This window comes from Eptatretus burgeri, chromosome 8 (genome assembly GCF_056783735.1).
Source record: "Eptatretus burgeri isolate ZD-2024b chromosome 8, Ebu_testis_v1, whole genome shotgun sequence".
Lineage (NCBI taxonomy): Eukaryota > Metazoa > Chordata > Myxini > Myxiniformes > Myxinidae > Eptatretus > Eptatretus burgeri.
Window position 1 is genome coordinate 50,044,953 of NC_140968.1, and position 14,439 is coordinate 50,059,391.

At 47.6% G+C, this 14,439-nt stretch overlaps 1 protein-coding gene across 8 annotated transcripts in view; it reads right to left on the bottom strand.

Annotated features, from left to right (window-relative positions):
- USP7 (ubiquitin specific peptidase 7) overlaps nt 1-14,439 on the bottom strand; it is a 207,065-nt gene that overhangs the window by 133,876 nt on the left and 58,750 nt on the right. For 7 of the 8 annotated variants that reach the window (XM_085891982.1, XM_085891983.1, XM_085891984.1 and 4 more), the window contains exons 5-8: nt 4,588-4,676; nt 4,352-4,460; nt 191-321; nt 14-68 (exon numbers count right to left, since the gene is read on the bottom strand). In XM_085891982.1, coding sequence (XP_085748108.1) covers nt 14-68; nt 191-321; nt 4,352-4,460; nt 4,588-4,676 — 384 coding nt within the window. The remainder of the gene's footprint in view (nt 1-13; nt 69-190; nt 322-4,351; nt 4,461-4,587; nt 4,677-14,439) is intronic. The other variant, XM_085891988.1, reaches the window with a different exon arrangement.

Below are 14,439 nucleotides of genomic sequence, written 5' to 3' on the forward strand. Positions count from 1 at the left end.
CATCATAACTTACCACTCTGCTGAGCTCCTGAACGTCATGCTGCATGAAGCTATCCAACGTCTCCCAACTGCAATGTTAAATACATAGTTAGTTCTTCGTTTCCATCCCTAAGTAGCAAAGTGACCCCATCATTCACAATGAGTGACCACTTAAGAGTCAGGGTGTGGGTGTTCAAAGAAACATGCTCACCCAAAGGACTTTGTGAGCTTCTTTGTACCAACTGGCTTGTCGCTGTGCTGAAGTTCATAAAACACTCTCTGCAGTGCAAGAGGAACGCTCTTGGACGAATCGTCTCCCTCTGTCGGCATTTGGTACACTGCCTGAAAAGCAGGCGGACGGCAATGTAAAGATGATTGGAAAACACCGTTTCTCACTTGTGTAACCAACTTCCATATTCTCTTCAATCTCATTCTTCCATCCAGGTATTCAAGACAGCTGTTCATCACCATCTCAGATTACCCCCCATTGAAATCCATGATGTTTTCTACCCCCGTTAACTCCCCACAAGCCCACCTCTTTCCAAATTCCCGGTTTTTCCGACCTGAGAGTTTTGCTTCTGTATCTATCTTGTCCACCCCGTGTCCTCCATGTCTGTCTATTTTGTCCCTCGGCCCTGCTGGTGGTGTCCCCCCTTCAGACTGTTCCTTTTATTATGTTGCGTCATGATCCGTTCTGTGTTCCACCTCTTCCATGAGCCATGAATTTGTATCCCAAAAAAATTCCAAATAATCCTTCACATATTGTTGCGGTTCTCGGAACCGCATCCCTCCAAAGCAATAGCAACCATCATACAGCGGTCCGAAGACAGTTATTCCATTAATATACATTCAGATAGTCCCTTCCCTTTTGTCCAGCAGGACAACGGAACAGTGTGTTGTCTGGATGTCATAGTTAGGTCTGATTATATCTCAATCTTCATTCCTACTCTTTTCCTCTTCTTCCTAAAATAAATCAAAGCAGGCACTGCATTCAGACAACCGCCTGTAAAAACTGCAGCCACACCCTCAACATATGCGTCTTCATGAAGGCCAACCATAGAAGCAAACATTAAACAACCTCCACCCACTGTACAGGACGCACGAGGCGTATTCTTTTCAACCCATTTCTGCATTTAATAATTACTAGTGCATGTCCGTAGGTGCGTGCCTGTTTAAGAAAATCGAGAAAGAAATCGAGAAAGTACAGAAATCGAGAAAGAAAGAATCGAGAAAGAATACAGTAATCGTCACTGACTGGATTGGGGTATTGGGTTTAAGAAAATCGAGAAAGTACAGAAATCGAGAAAGAAAGAATCGAGAAAGAATATAGTAATCGTCACTATCCGGAAGTGAAGTCCTCACTGTCCGGAAGTTCACATATGGCAGTTACGATTATTCGCAATTTAGTTTTAATGGCCAATTATTCAATTAGCGCCAACGTATTTTGCCTTTTATCGCAAGGAAAAACACAAAGAGAAGAGGAAAGAAAAAAAAAAAAAAACGTGCAAAAAATAATTTACTTCCTGCTTCGGAGCATACCAGCACTCTGATGTTACCGAAATTTATGCACCGTCTAATATGAAAACGATCATAACTTGGGGCATTGTGTTTATCTATAAATGCGCATAAATCGAGAAATTATTAGAATACACGAAGTCATCATTATCCGGAAGCCCGTACGTTGTAACCTGTAATGGGGAACGCGGCTGCCCGTAAAAAAAAAAAAAAATAATAAATATTCAAACCGCGAGCATCAAACAACAACCACACAGGCCGTTTCTTCGCTCTCGCGTGCCCGTACGTGGGTGGCGCGGAGGTTCGCATATCACAGTTACGATGACTCACAATTTAGGTTTAATGGTCAATTATTCAATTTGCACCAACGCATTTTGCCTTTTCGCAATGTCCTCGCAAGGAAAAACAAAAAGAGAAGAGAAGAGAGAAAAAAAATTACTTCCTGGTTCGGAGCATACCAGCACTCTGATGTTACCGAAATTTATGCATCGTCTCATATGAAAACGATCATAACTTGCAGCATTGTGTTTATCTATAATTACGCATAAGAAATCGAGAAATTATTAGAATACACGAAGTCATCACTCTCCGGAAGTCCGTACGTTACAACGTATTTTGCCTTTTATCGCAATGAAAAACACAAAGAGAAGAGGAAAGAGGAGAAAAAAAAAACGACATGCACCGTCTGCACCGTTTCATATGAAAACAATCATAACTTACGGCATTGTGTTTATCTATAAATGCGCATAAGTAATCGAGAAATTATTAGAATACACGAAGTCATCACTCTCTGGAAGTCCGTACATTGTAACCCGTAATGGGGAACGCGGCTGAGCTTCCCTTCCCCATCGGCCACGCCCACGCAACAACGTGTATTGTCATTGATTTGGTAAATAAATGGCCATAACTTGGGAAGCACTTGTCCGATTAATATCAAACCTTGAAAAGGCACATCCTCAGGTCCCCCGCAATATATCTGGCAAGTTTCAATTAGATCGGACCAGCGGTTGTCGAGAAACAGCGGTCATAGACACACACACAGATTGCTGGAATTATAGATAGATATCTATCTTCTTCTTCAACTCAACCCCACATACATAATTATATCCAAACCTTTCCCTCAATTCCCTGACACACATCAGGGCTGGCACCGTGGTTCCCACCGCCTTTGATAACCGCGAACACGATGCCCGATGGCGGGCAAACCCACGCGCTGGCCACGTGCTTAATGGTGGACCCGCGCGCTGGCCACGTGCTTTCACATTGACCAGCGCCAACCACGGGTCGCCGAGGCACGGAAGGGGTTCGGTGCAAAGCGATTCCTATCACGGGGTTTGGCGCAAGGAGATTCATGTCACGGTGCTCGGAGTGAGAAGATTCCGCAGCTTGGAACCATCTGGCCGGAAGTGATGTGGAGTTGCTTCCGGTCATGGCAGCCGGTCCGTGTGCTGACCGGGGCCGAACCAGAGCGCCCGATTCGGGTGACTACACCGCTTCGGGTCGTCGCCCCCGCCCCGCACCACCGGATCTATAAAAGGATGGGTCGCGGGGCGCTGGGGGAGTAGTCGTCGTTCGAGAGTCATCGTCGTTCCTGGTGTGTCGTTCCTGCTCGTCGTTCCTGCTCGTCGTTCCTGCCCATCTTTCCTTTCTTCATTCCTGTCGGCTCGTTTTGTCTGGCTTGGGATCGACAACCTACCCATTCGCCTGCTGGCTCCGCCTTCTTTACCAATTCACCTGCTGACTCTGCCTTCTTTACCAATTCACCTGCTGACTCCGCCTTCTTTAACAATTCGCCTGCTGGCTCCGCCTTCTTTACAAATTTGCCTGCTGGCTCCACCTTCTTTAACAATTCTCCTCTCTCTCCACCATTGGCTTCCGGCTCCACCCAAGTCCCTCCCTTCATGCCCTACGGTCGCGTCTCATTCTCTGGACCGACGCCTGCTGCACGAAGTGCCACAAAGCAAGAGACGACGCGCAAGCTGTCAGGGAGGTATCGCCCAGTGGAGCATCCCCCCAAAACGTATTGGTGGCACGATCAGGCAATTGTGCAAGGTATTGAGAGACCGTTAGCCTCATCTCCTCTCCTTTTTCTCATCAACTCCTCTTCATCGGTGTGTGTATGTGTGTGTGTGTGTGTGTGTGTGTGTGTGTGTGTGTGTGTGTGTGTGTGTGTGTGTGTGTGTGTGTGTGTGTGTGTGTGTGTGTGTCATGGTGCCTGTCCTCGTTTCTGTTAAGATTGTACAATAATTACATCAGGATAACTCTGCTCTGTGTCTGCTTTTGTAAGTTGCCACACCTCTCACATTTGCTCCTATTCCTGCTACAGACAACAATAAAAGCTATATTCACAGTGCCACATATCTTTCCTCACCGACTTGTTAATAAATCCCTTTGTAGAAATGTTCCCAGCTCGTTTTCGTCTTTTCTTTCATTGATCCAGCATGGTCTGTATCCTAACTTAACCGGGACTTTGTTCCTAACGATCCGTTCCTTTTAGCCAGTACGCCCATGGCAGTGTCGCTCGGATGAATCCGAGCCGGTAAAGTGATCCGGTTCGGACAAGGTGTACCGAGGGCGTGTTCCCCGGGAATTAAATCATGTGATTAATTGGGTAACCCGGTTAACCCATAGACCGGAGGACCCAAGGTCACGCGGTTGAGTTATTGGCGTTCACGGTCGATTAGCGACCCGCCGCGTCACGGAATAATCTGTGTGCGACGGCCTGCAATGCCAGGGAGTCTGGTGGGAACCCAAGATAGCTTCCCCCCTGGTGGTCTTCTCACCCAACCTCCGGCCCGCAACAACATTATTTGCCATACAAGGTGACAACAGCACTAGGCAAAGAAGAAACGAGTACCTTCCTGAGCTGGTTTGTGAAGAACAGCGTTTGAAGCAGGCTGTTCATGTAGCATGTGGCTCCCTGGTTTTTTAAACCCACGTAGCCCGTGTATTTCTTTGAATCCCACCTACAGACAACAACAGGACGTTTACAGCGTGATGCAGCTGCCCAGATGGCCGGCATCAGATTCAAAAAGTTTCTTTGTCAACAGCAGAGCTAAAAAAAAAAAAAAAACAATGAGAAGGGTTACTCACGCAACACCATGTGGTGCGTCGGCTTGCACGGACACCTCAAAAGTGACTTTGTCGTCTTCAATGAATCCCTTGTCCGAATCTACAATGTCCTTTCAAGCCAAAGCAAAAGAGAAGTATTGAAAACTGCACTTTGTTGTGACAAAAAAATTAATGCAAAGAACAATCTTTAAAGCTGCATAAAAAAATAGAACAAAAAAATTCTCATGCTTGAATTGAATCGCAGAAAATTGAACAGCGCGATTGACATGCAACAAACGGGACTTCACCACATCAAATAAATGGTTCATGCAGACACACATCATGCAGTAAAAGCTGCGAACTTCCACCAAACTACCTTTGATGTTTCTATTTTATTTAACTGTTAACCTCATCCTCAACAGCTCACATGATGGTAAATAGTGCCAGGTATAAAATATCAAAACACTGGCAAAAGGAACAGGTTGGCCTGTTTGTTATTCCTTCTGAGTGTTTGGCTCACTATGCCTGGATCCAAGATTCAAATCACTTCAGAGATCTGGACCTCATGTCCTTGTCTTGCATTTAATATTTTTTAAAGCTCTCCCATGGGCATGAGATCTTTTAAAAAAAATACTTACAAATAAACGAACAACATAACTACCAACAACAGAACAAACCTAACATCTCTGACTATCTGAATCACCACACCAACACTCTTGACTTGGTTTTCAATTCCATGCCAACCCTTTATTATCAGGTTTCTGCATCAACAACGATTGCTGCCTCAGACCATCGTCACATTCGACGAGCAATCCCTTCACATCCTCCAAATCACAGCCCTAAACGAAGCACTTACTTTGGAAATTTTCTCATGCTACCTGAGATGATCCTACACACGATATATTCAGAATTCCTTTGGACACAATCGTGTTTCACTCCAGATCCTTCTGTAACTTGCCACTGCAAATGCTGATATATGTTTCTTAGCACGTCGTTGGTGCTCCACCATCAACAAATCTGTAACAATGTCATCTCAAATGGTTTAACCATCCCTGCTCTGTTGCAGGCCACCAACAACAAAAAAACACCCGTTTCCAAGCATGGAAGTCTGCCCCCTCTTGGACTTTGATTATTATCAATCAAGCTCAACTCTGCAAGTTAGTCCATTGCCAAATCCCTCTTCAGCAACCTCTGTGGATCTTCCTCCCAATCTCTCATCAATTCTGATGCCTCAATTTCATATAATGCAAAATCCAACGCAGATAACTTTGTCACTATTTTTATCAGTTCTGGAAAAACTCAACCCAACCATCAACTATCAACCGATACATTTTACAACAAGGGGAGTCTGACAAACCCTTCTCAATGTAAACATTATAAAGGCAAATTATCTTGACAGCATCCCTACCATTGTCTTAAAGTGTGTCCGAGAACTGGCTCCTGATCTAACTCAGCTGTACACACATTCCCACAATAAAGGGATCTTCCCGGCATCTTCTAAGCATGCACATACAGTACATTCCCTGTGCCTAAAAAAGAGAGAAGTTAATGAATCTAATCAATCGAATTACTGCCAAAATTATTTCACTTTGATCCTTTCCAAGGTTATTGAAACTGTCGTCACCAAGCAGTTCCTGTAATTCCTTCAAATTCCAAGTTTACTTATCATCCTTCAATATGGATTCTGTCAAGCCAGATTTACTGGTGAACTACTAGCTTAGGGCACGTCACAAAAGATGGTATTCTTTATTTCTTTCTAAATGTTGACTATAAATCCCAAGTTCTTTCAAAATGTTGACTCTAAATCCCAAGTTCTAACGAGGATGGAATATTGCTCATACATATTTGGCTGAGATCCTCCACCTATGTTGTGCATCTTGACGGAGTGCAGTCGAAGGCAACTTGTAAATGGCAGTTCACCTGTCAGCCTTCAGCCCCAAGTCCAATGCAAAGCTGTTTCATCTCTTATACCTCTTCTATGATTACTTCCATGGCGGTTGCTCTGCAAAATTATCAGCTACAAATATTTCACCCATGATGGGTTCTCATTCTTCTCACATGGAAACAGCTAGCTATCCTTACTGTACATCTCGGCCTACATGCAAAACCAATAAATGTGCCGACTCTTTCTTTCCTTGCACCACAGAACTCTGGAATCAAATGTCTCTTTCTGCTTTCGCAATTTCAGCAGTTCAAGGCCCCAGAACCTTCAGAAGCTTATGGCCCAGATCAATAAGCTCTCCCTGATGTATGTGAATACAATCATCCTGGAAAATTGTGAGTAAAATTCTGGCTGTTATGATTACTCGTCACTTCAAACATTTCATCCAGGAGAACCGTTATACAATCATGGCATTCAAAATCTTTCAGTCAAATCAGCAGCTTCTTGTGCAATGTAGGAAATCTGGATGTATGGTATGAACAGGTTATTCGATAACAAGTTTTACTCAGTGATTTGTACTAATATTCAATTATTTATTTGCAGAAACGAGTTCCTGGGTCATGTATGACAATTAACTATGCCTCGAACCCAGGGAGCACACGACCTTTGCCATTTTCAAAGAGGACGAATTGTTGGCCAATCGGAAGGTTGGGTCAGCCAGTGTCATCTCAGAACCTTGGCATTTCACTTTCTACGGTCAATCGGGTGATTGTGCAATTCACCAACGAAGGCAAGGAATCCACTGAGAAAACTCCCCGTTGCAAGGCAGATGTTGCAGAGGTGGTCCAAGTTAGCTCGAGAACTGCTGTGCGGTACCTTCATCAACTGGGCTACTATGGGAGAGCAGCTAGGAGAAAACTTCTTCTTAGACCAGCCAACATTCAAAGGAGAAAGAAGTGGGCTGACAAGATGGCCAACAGACCCTTGTGGTTTGGGCAAACTGTCATTTTTTCAGAATATATATATATATATATATATATATATATATATATATATATATATATATATATATATATATATATATATATATATATATATATATATATATATATATGAGGCCCCGCGAGGTGGAGTGATGTAAGCGACATTTTTTAATGATATGATGATGATAGGCTCGGATGATAGGGGAAGGGTTAAAATAGTGCTATATGGCATTAACTCCAAAATGGCCGATGTGGCCCTTACATCACTCCTCCTCGCGGCGCCTCATATATAGTGTTACGGATGTGGAAATTCGCATTACACCATAAAGAGTCCTCAGGTGAGATTTCTCGGTAAGTCCATGTGTAGTTAGCCCACACCCGTTGTATAGAGGGAATTTATGTGATCCATTTGGGCTGCGATCCTTCAGTTAGCCATTTTTTCTTTCTCTATTATTATTTTTGACCATTAAGCCACCAACAATGCAAACAGCCACTACCCTTACCTTCACAACTCCATCCCGCAAACATCGCTTCACCGCCGTTCCCAAACGACACCATATATATCAAACCACCACCAAAAACCCTCCACCACCTTCACCTCTCTCCTTCACAACCAAAAACCGCACCACCTGTGAACACTGAACGTCGGGCTGTCTTGGGCCCGTTCGGCGATTGGTGCCAAACGCACTGAGCCGCGAGCGCGAATGGCGGCCTTTGCGAGGGGAAAATTCGGATCCAGAATGCTTCATGCCCACTCCCCTCTGACCAATGGGCGAATGCGAGGCGGCTTGGCCCCGCCTCTAAGCGCGTGTATGTGAAGTCCGTTTCTGCAGATATACGGATCAAGGGAGGTTCACGCCCCTTTTTGCCCGACCAATGGCTGAACAGAGGGTGGTGTGGCCCCGCCTCCAATCGCGTTTTGATCCGCATATTTGCATATCGGCTCCTCCTGAGACCTATAAAGAGACGAGCGCAAGGCGACTCGCGAGGAGAGTGTGGAACTGGTGGAGCTAAGCGTGAGTTGGGAGAATAGCGGGTCAGAGCGTGAGTTGAGGGCGGGAGTTGAAAGCGTGAGTTGGGAGAAGAGTGGGGCAAAGCGTGAGTTGAGGGCGTGAGTTGGGAGAAGAGCGGGGCAGAGCTGAGTGGAACTGAGAGAGGGTGAGTCGAGCTTGGAGAGAAGTTGCGGAGGAGTTGCAGGGAAGACGGCGGACGGCGACGAGGTCGCGGTGTGGGGTCGCTCGAATCGTCGCGAGATCCAGGCCGACCAGCCATACCCCTCTCCCTGAGCATCAACGATTCCCCCCCCCATTCGCGCTGAGATAGTGCCGGGGGGGCCTGTTTCCCCCCCCCCACCGTAAACGTGGTGCCAACGGGACCGCTCGCGCGGAGCACGCCGGAGAGGACTCGCCAACCACGCCAGGGCACGGAGTCGGGGCGCAGCTGTGCGAACATTGTGGCTTGCCCGCCATCGCGTCACGAGGACGCGGGTCAGACCTCCCCGGTCTCGTGGACCTGGCCGATCTTCCAGGATCCACGTTCATTTGGTCTACGGGCCTGTCTGCCCCCTTGCCTGTGAGAGTGGCTTTCTTCCTTTGCTTTTTGCATAAATGCTTGTGGTGGCGCAGTCTTTCAAGTAGAACTGTGTAAGTGTTGCCGTGTGTAAGCGGACAGTCGGTTTTAACTCTGCATTTGCTTTTGTTGTATAATTGTATGGCTGTAAATACGTGCGTCTGTGTGTGTGTGTGTGTGAATAAAATGCTTGCTTGTTGAACTGTTCCCACTCTGCTTCGTTTCCTTCCTTTTGATTGACTCTCCATCCTGCATCGCGTAAGAGAATCGTAGTGGGTTTAAAATGCCCGGTAATTAATCGGAACCGTCAAGGCCAACGATAACTCCGCTCGGTTATCCCTGTAATAAGGAACGAACCGCTTAAGCGGTTCGTGTCCGGAATCGGCCTGTGGCGTGGTACGATCGCCCGGTCGACCACTTGCGCAGGTACTTAGGTAGGTCGAATTTGGCGAGCAACACTATCTTGCGCGGGTGACCAATTGGCACGATCGTGGTGAGGTTAAACCCCCACCCGTGACTGGCTCCGGGCGATAGTTCCGGGAGGGTCACGACTGAATTGTCCGTCCGGTGGGCGACGTGCCGCGATTCGAGTTACGTGGCCGATCACACACCGGCGGGCGCGAATTCGCAACACTTGTGTACAGGAGTGTGGGATTCAAATCCACCTGAGTCTCCAACTAAATTCATGGGAATCGGTTCAGGGGTGAGTGGAGCGACCCCCGATTCCCTCCAAATTACGAGCAGGCCAAATTAATCTCTTACGAGAAATAAGATGGAGTCTCAAGGCGAGCGGGAGCCAGGGGTAGATATGGATTTAGAATGTGTCGAATCCATGGCCCAGGATGAAAGCTCCGAGCAGGAAATGTTTATTGTGCAGGAGCAATTTCCCCCCCAACCGAACACGGAACCCGAAATGGGCGCGGCAGCGGCAGAGGCCGCGGTGTATGACACCCCCCCCCACCCCGCCTCCGTCAAAGTCCTCCCCCAGTCCCCGGCAGGCCCGAGCCTGAGAGCGAAGCGATTGCCGCAGACCCACTTAACGTGGGCCAGGTAAACATGATTTTGCAGGCAATAAGCGGAATGATGCAAGAAATGAACGAAAAGATGGGTGGAAATACGTAACAAATGAACGAAAAGATGGATTGAAATACGCAACAAATGAAAGAAGAAATGAAAGAAATGCGGGGTGAGATGCAGAACATGGGGCAGAACCTCCAACGAGTGCAGGAGGCATTAGAGAAAGAATTGAGGGAGGCGAAAGGCAAAATTGCAGAAGATAGACACAATGCGAAAGGGAGTAAACGAATTAAAGGAAAGTGTAAAAGAGGTGCGGTCCGCAGTGAAGGAGGGCGAGGAAGACGTAAAAGAAAAAATGGTGACAGTCGCAGAGGAACTGGAAAAAGTAAAAGAGGGACAAGACCAAATAAAGGGGGAAATGGAGAAGAACACGGCGGAAGTAGGACAATTAAAGAAAGAGCAAGGGAGAATAAGAGAGGGATTGGGAGCCGTGAAGAGGGAGTGTGAGAAGAGACATCAGGACATGACGGAGAGAGTTGAAAACCTGCAGCAGGAGGTAAAAGCGGAGACACAGAAGGGATTAAAGGCCGTGGGGGATGAATGTAGAAAGAGACATGAGGAAGTAATTATGGAAATGGAGCGGAAAGCCAGAGAAAAGACAGAGGAACTGGGGAAACGGATAGAAAAGCACGAGGACGAGATGGAAGAGCAGTTTAGGACGACGGGGGAGGAAATATCCAAGACAAATAAGGTGGTGACACAGGTAAAAGGGGAAGTGGAGCAAATAAGAGAGAAAGTCGGGGAACTATCGCTAGGGACGCAAAAGGGAGGAGAACTGGAGATGGGAGAACGAAATGAGGTAATCGAGCGGAAAATAAAGGAAATGGAGAGGAGACTGGTGGAATGTGTGGAGACCGGTGTGAGAGGCAGGGTGACCTCCTTCGGGAACAGGGGGAGAGGATACACTCCCTCGAGGTGGATCGTGCCCAGGTGGGGTCGGCGTCACAGGGCAGAGTAGAAGGGTTGCCCTATGCGGGGGTGTGCATGCCGAGGTTGGGGAAAATAGAGGCCGCGGGGTCTTTTGGCCTAATGCGGGCACCCAGTAGGACTGTTCCGGTGGGTGTGCAGAGTGCGAGTCCGATGGCTTGGGAGGGTAAACGGGACGACGTGGGGCAAGAACAGACACGGACAGGGGTGGTAAATTCCCCGGGCAAATGGCTCGGACCCTGCGGGAGTGAGGCACCGTTGGGTCTTGGGAGGTACACCCCTCCAGGAGTCCCTTGGGAACTGGAGGGGAGGGGGGCCTCAAAAGGACCAAAAGTGCCGCTACCCCCGTACGATGGCAAGACGGACTTGAGGGCATATATGGCCCAGTTCCAGTGTGTTGTCAGAGGCAATGGCTGGAACGAGGTGCAGGGTGTGGCACAGCTCACGGCGGCCCTGCGTGGCGTGGCCTTGGAAGTCCTGACAACGGTACCCAGTGAGGGGGTGACCCTGGAGGATCTCCATTCGGCCCTAAAAAACCGATTTGGCATGGACCAGCAGAGCGAGCTTGATAAAGCTCAGCTCAACGGGCGCAAACGACGCTCCCAGGAACCACTGGGAGAATTGGCACACGACATTCGCCGCTTGGTGGGGATCGCGCACGCCAACATGCTGCCGGAGTACCGGGAGGAAATTGCCCTGGACCATTTTCTCCGAGCGATAGGGGGCACCGATGTCGGAGCATTGCTGACCGTATGGCGCCCGGACAACCTCCAGAAGGCGGCTGATACTGCCGCCTGCTGGGAGGCAGCCAGAACGCCATTGGGAGGGGCTGGGCGGCATGCGGTGGCAGTCCGACAGGTGGGCCCCGTGAACGACAATGCGAGGGAAGCCAGGGTGGCTACCATGGGTGACCGTGCGAACATCGAGAAGATGGTCCAGAATGCGGTTGATAACCGGTTGGCAAGAACTGGACCAAGGCAGTCGGGCCCAGGAAGGGCGGGGGATGGGCCATCAGGGGGTACCCCAATTCGGAACGGAGGGGGGAATATTCGGCATACCGGAGGCAAACACCTTACCAGAGGAGGTGTTATAATTGTGGCGCAAGGGACCACCTGCAGCGGGAGTGTAAAGCCCCACGCAGGGAAAGGCCCCTGCGAAGGGAAGAGCCACGGCTCCCTAGACCACCAACTCCACCCCGGGACAATAGGGATAGCCAGGCCCAACCATCAAACCCCCACCAGTCCCCGGGAAACTAAGAAGTGCCGAACATGTAGGGCCGTGTTCGGCAGACTCGGACGGAGAAGAGCCCTCAGAACTGCGGCAGGTCATCAATTGTGGCCAAATTGGCAATGGTAGCTTAACAATTCGGTGCAAAGTTGCCGGCGTAGATGCCGTTGTGGACACAGGAGCAAGCTCCACGATCATTTGCCCTGTGGTCCTTGATTCGAGTGTAGACGGTTGGGATGAGATCCACCGTCTGCAAAACCATAGTTTGCAGCTAGCTACCGGGGCAACGGCCCCCATCATAGGACGTGGTTTCGTGTCGTTTAAATTGGGCACCGTGAAAACAAGGATAGAGGTTTGGGTGGTGAAGGTGTGCGACCCATGTCTTATAGGGTTGGATGTGCTAACGGCCGGTGGTTGTAAGATCGACTTGGGCCGGGGGGGGTCATGCAGTTGGGTGGTGAGGAGTTGCCGTTAGGGGCGTGAGCACGGATGAGAGGGTGGAGCTGGAGGCTCCTGACTCCATGGTCATTCCCCCGGGTGCCGAGGCGGTGGTCCCGGCCCGGTGGCGAGCACACCCAACGTGGCAGGGCTCCTGCGGCCTGGCGGAACTACCAGCAGGGCCATCAACCCTGGGTTGAGTCGTGGGCCGCACCATGGTAAGTACCGACGGGCCAATAGTGCCCGTTCGGGTGATAAATGTTAGCACGGAACCATGCACTATCAGGAAGGGCACGAAGTTGGCAGATTGCACCCCAGTAAAAGAGGTCGCAGAGCTGAGGGACGATAACGTCGAGCTGGACCGGCCCCAGAGGGAGTCTCCAGACTTGACTAGGAACTGGCCCGGTCCCATTTGCGAGATGGTAAATCGGAGTAGTGTAGATTTGGAGGATGCCCAGCGGGAGGCCTTATACAAACTGGTTGACCGACACATGGGCTTTCTTCCTTTGCTTTTTGCGTAAATGCTTGTGGTGGCGCAGTCTTTCAAGTAGAACTGTGTAAGTGTTGCCGTGTGTACGCCGATAGTCGGTTTTAACTCTGCATTTCCTTTTGTTGCATAATTGTATGGCTGTAAATACGTGCGTGTGTGTGTGTGTGTGTGTGTGTGTGTGTGTGTGTGTGTGTGTGTGTGTGTGTGTGTGTGTGTGTGTGTGTGTGTGTGTGTGTGTGTGTGTGTGTGTGTGAATAAAATGTTTGCTTGTTGAACTGTTCCCGCTCTGCTTCGTCTCCTTCCTTTTTATTGACTCTCCATCCTGCATCGCATAAGAGATTCGTAGTGGGTTTAAATCGCCCGAAAATTAATCGGAACCGTCAAGGCTGACGATAACTCCGCTCGGTTATCCCTGTAATACGGAACGAACCGCTTAAGCGGTTCGTGTCCGGAGTTGGCCTGTGGCGTGGTACGATCGCCCGGTCGACCACTCCCGCAGGTACTGAGGTAGGTCGAATTTGGCAAGCAACCCTATCCTGCGCGGGTGACTAATTGGCACGATCGTGGTGAGGTTAAACCCCCCACCCGTGACTGGCTCCGGGCGATAGTTCCCGGAGGGTCACGACTGAATTGTCCGTCTGGTGGGCGACGTGCCGCGATTCGAGTTACGTGGCCGATCGCAAATATATATATATATGTATGTATGTATATATGTATGTATATATATATATATATATATGTATATATATATATATATATATATATATATATATATATATATATATATATATATATATATATATATATATATATATATATATATATATATATATATATATATATATATATATATATATATATATATATATATATGTATATATATATATATATATATATATATATATATATATATATATATATATATATATATATATATATATATATATATATATATATATATATATATATATATATATATATATATATATATATATATATATATATATATATATATATATATATATATATATATATATATATATATATATATATATATATATATATATATATATATATATATATATATATATATATATATATGTATATGTACGCGCGCACACACACACACACACACACACACACACACACACACACACACACACACACACACACACACACACACACACACACGCACGCACACACACACGCACGCACACACACACGCACGCACGCACACACACACACACACCTGAGCCACATAACTTTCCTCGCTTTGTTATAATAAATGTGCCTGTGATAAA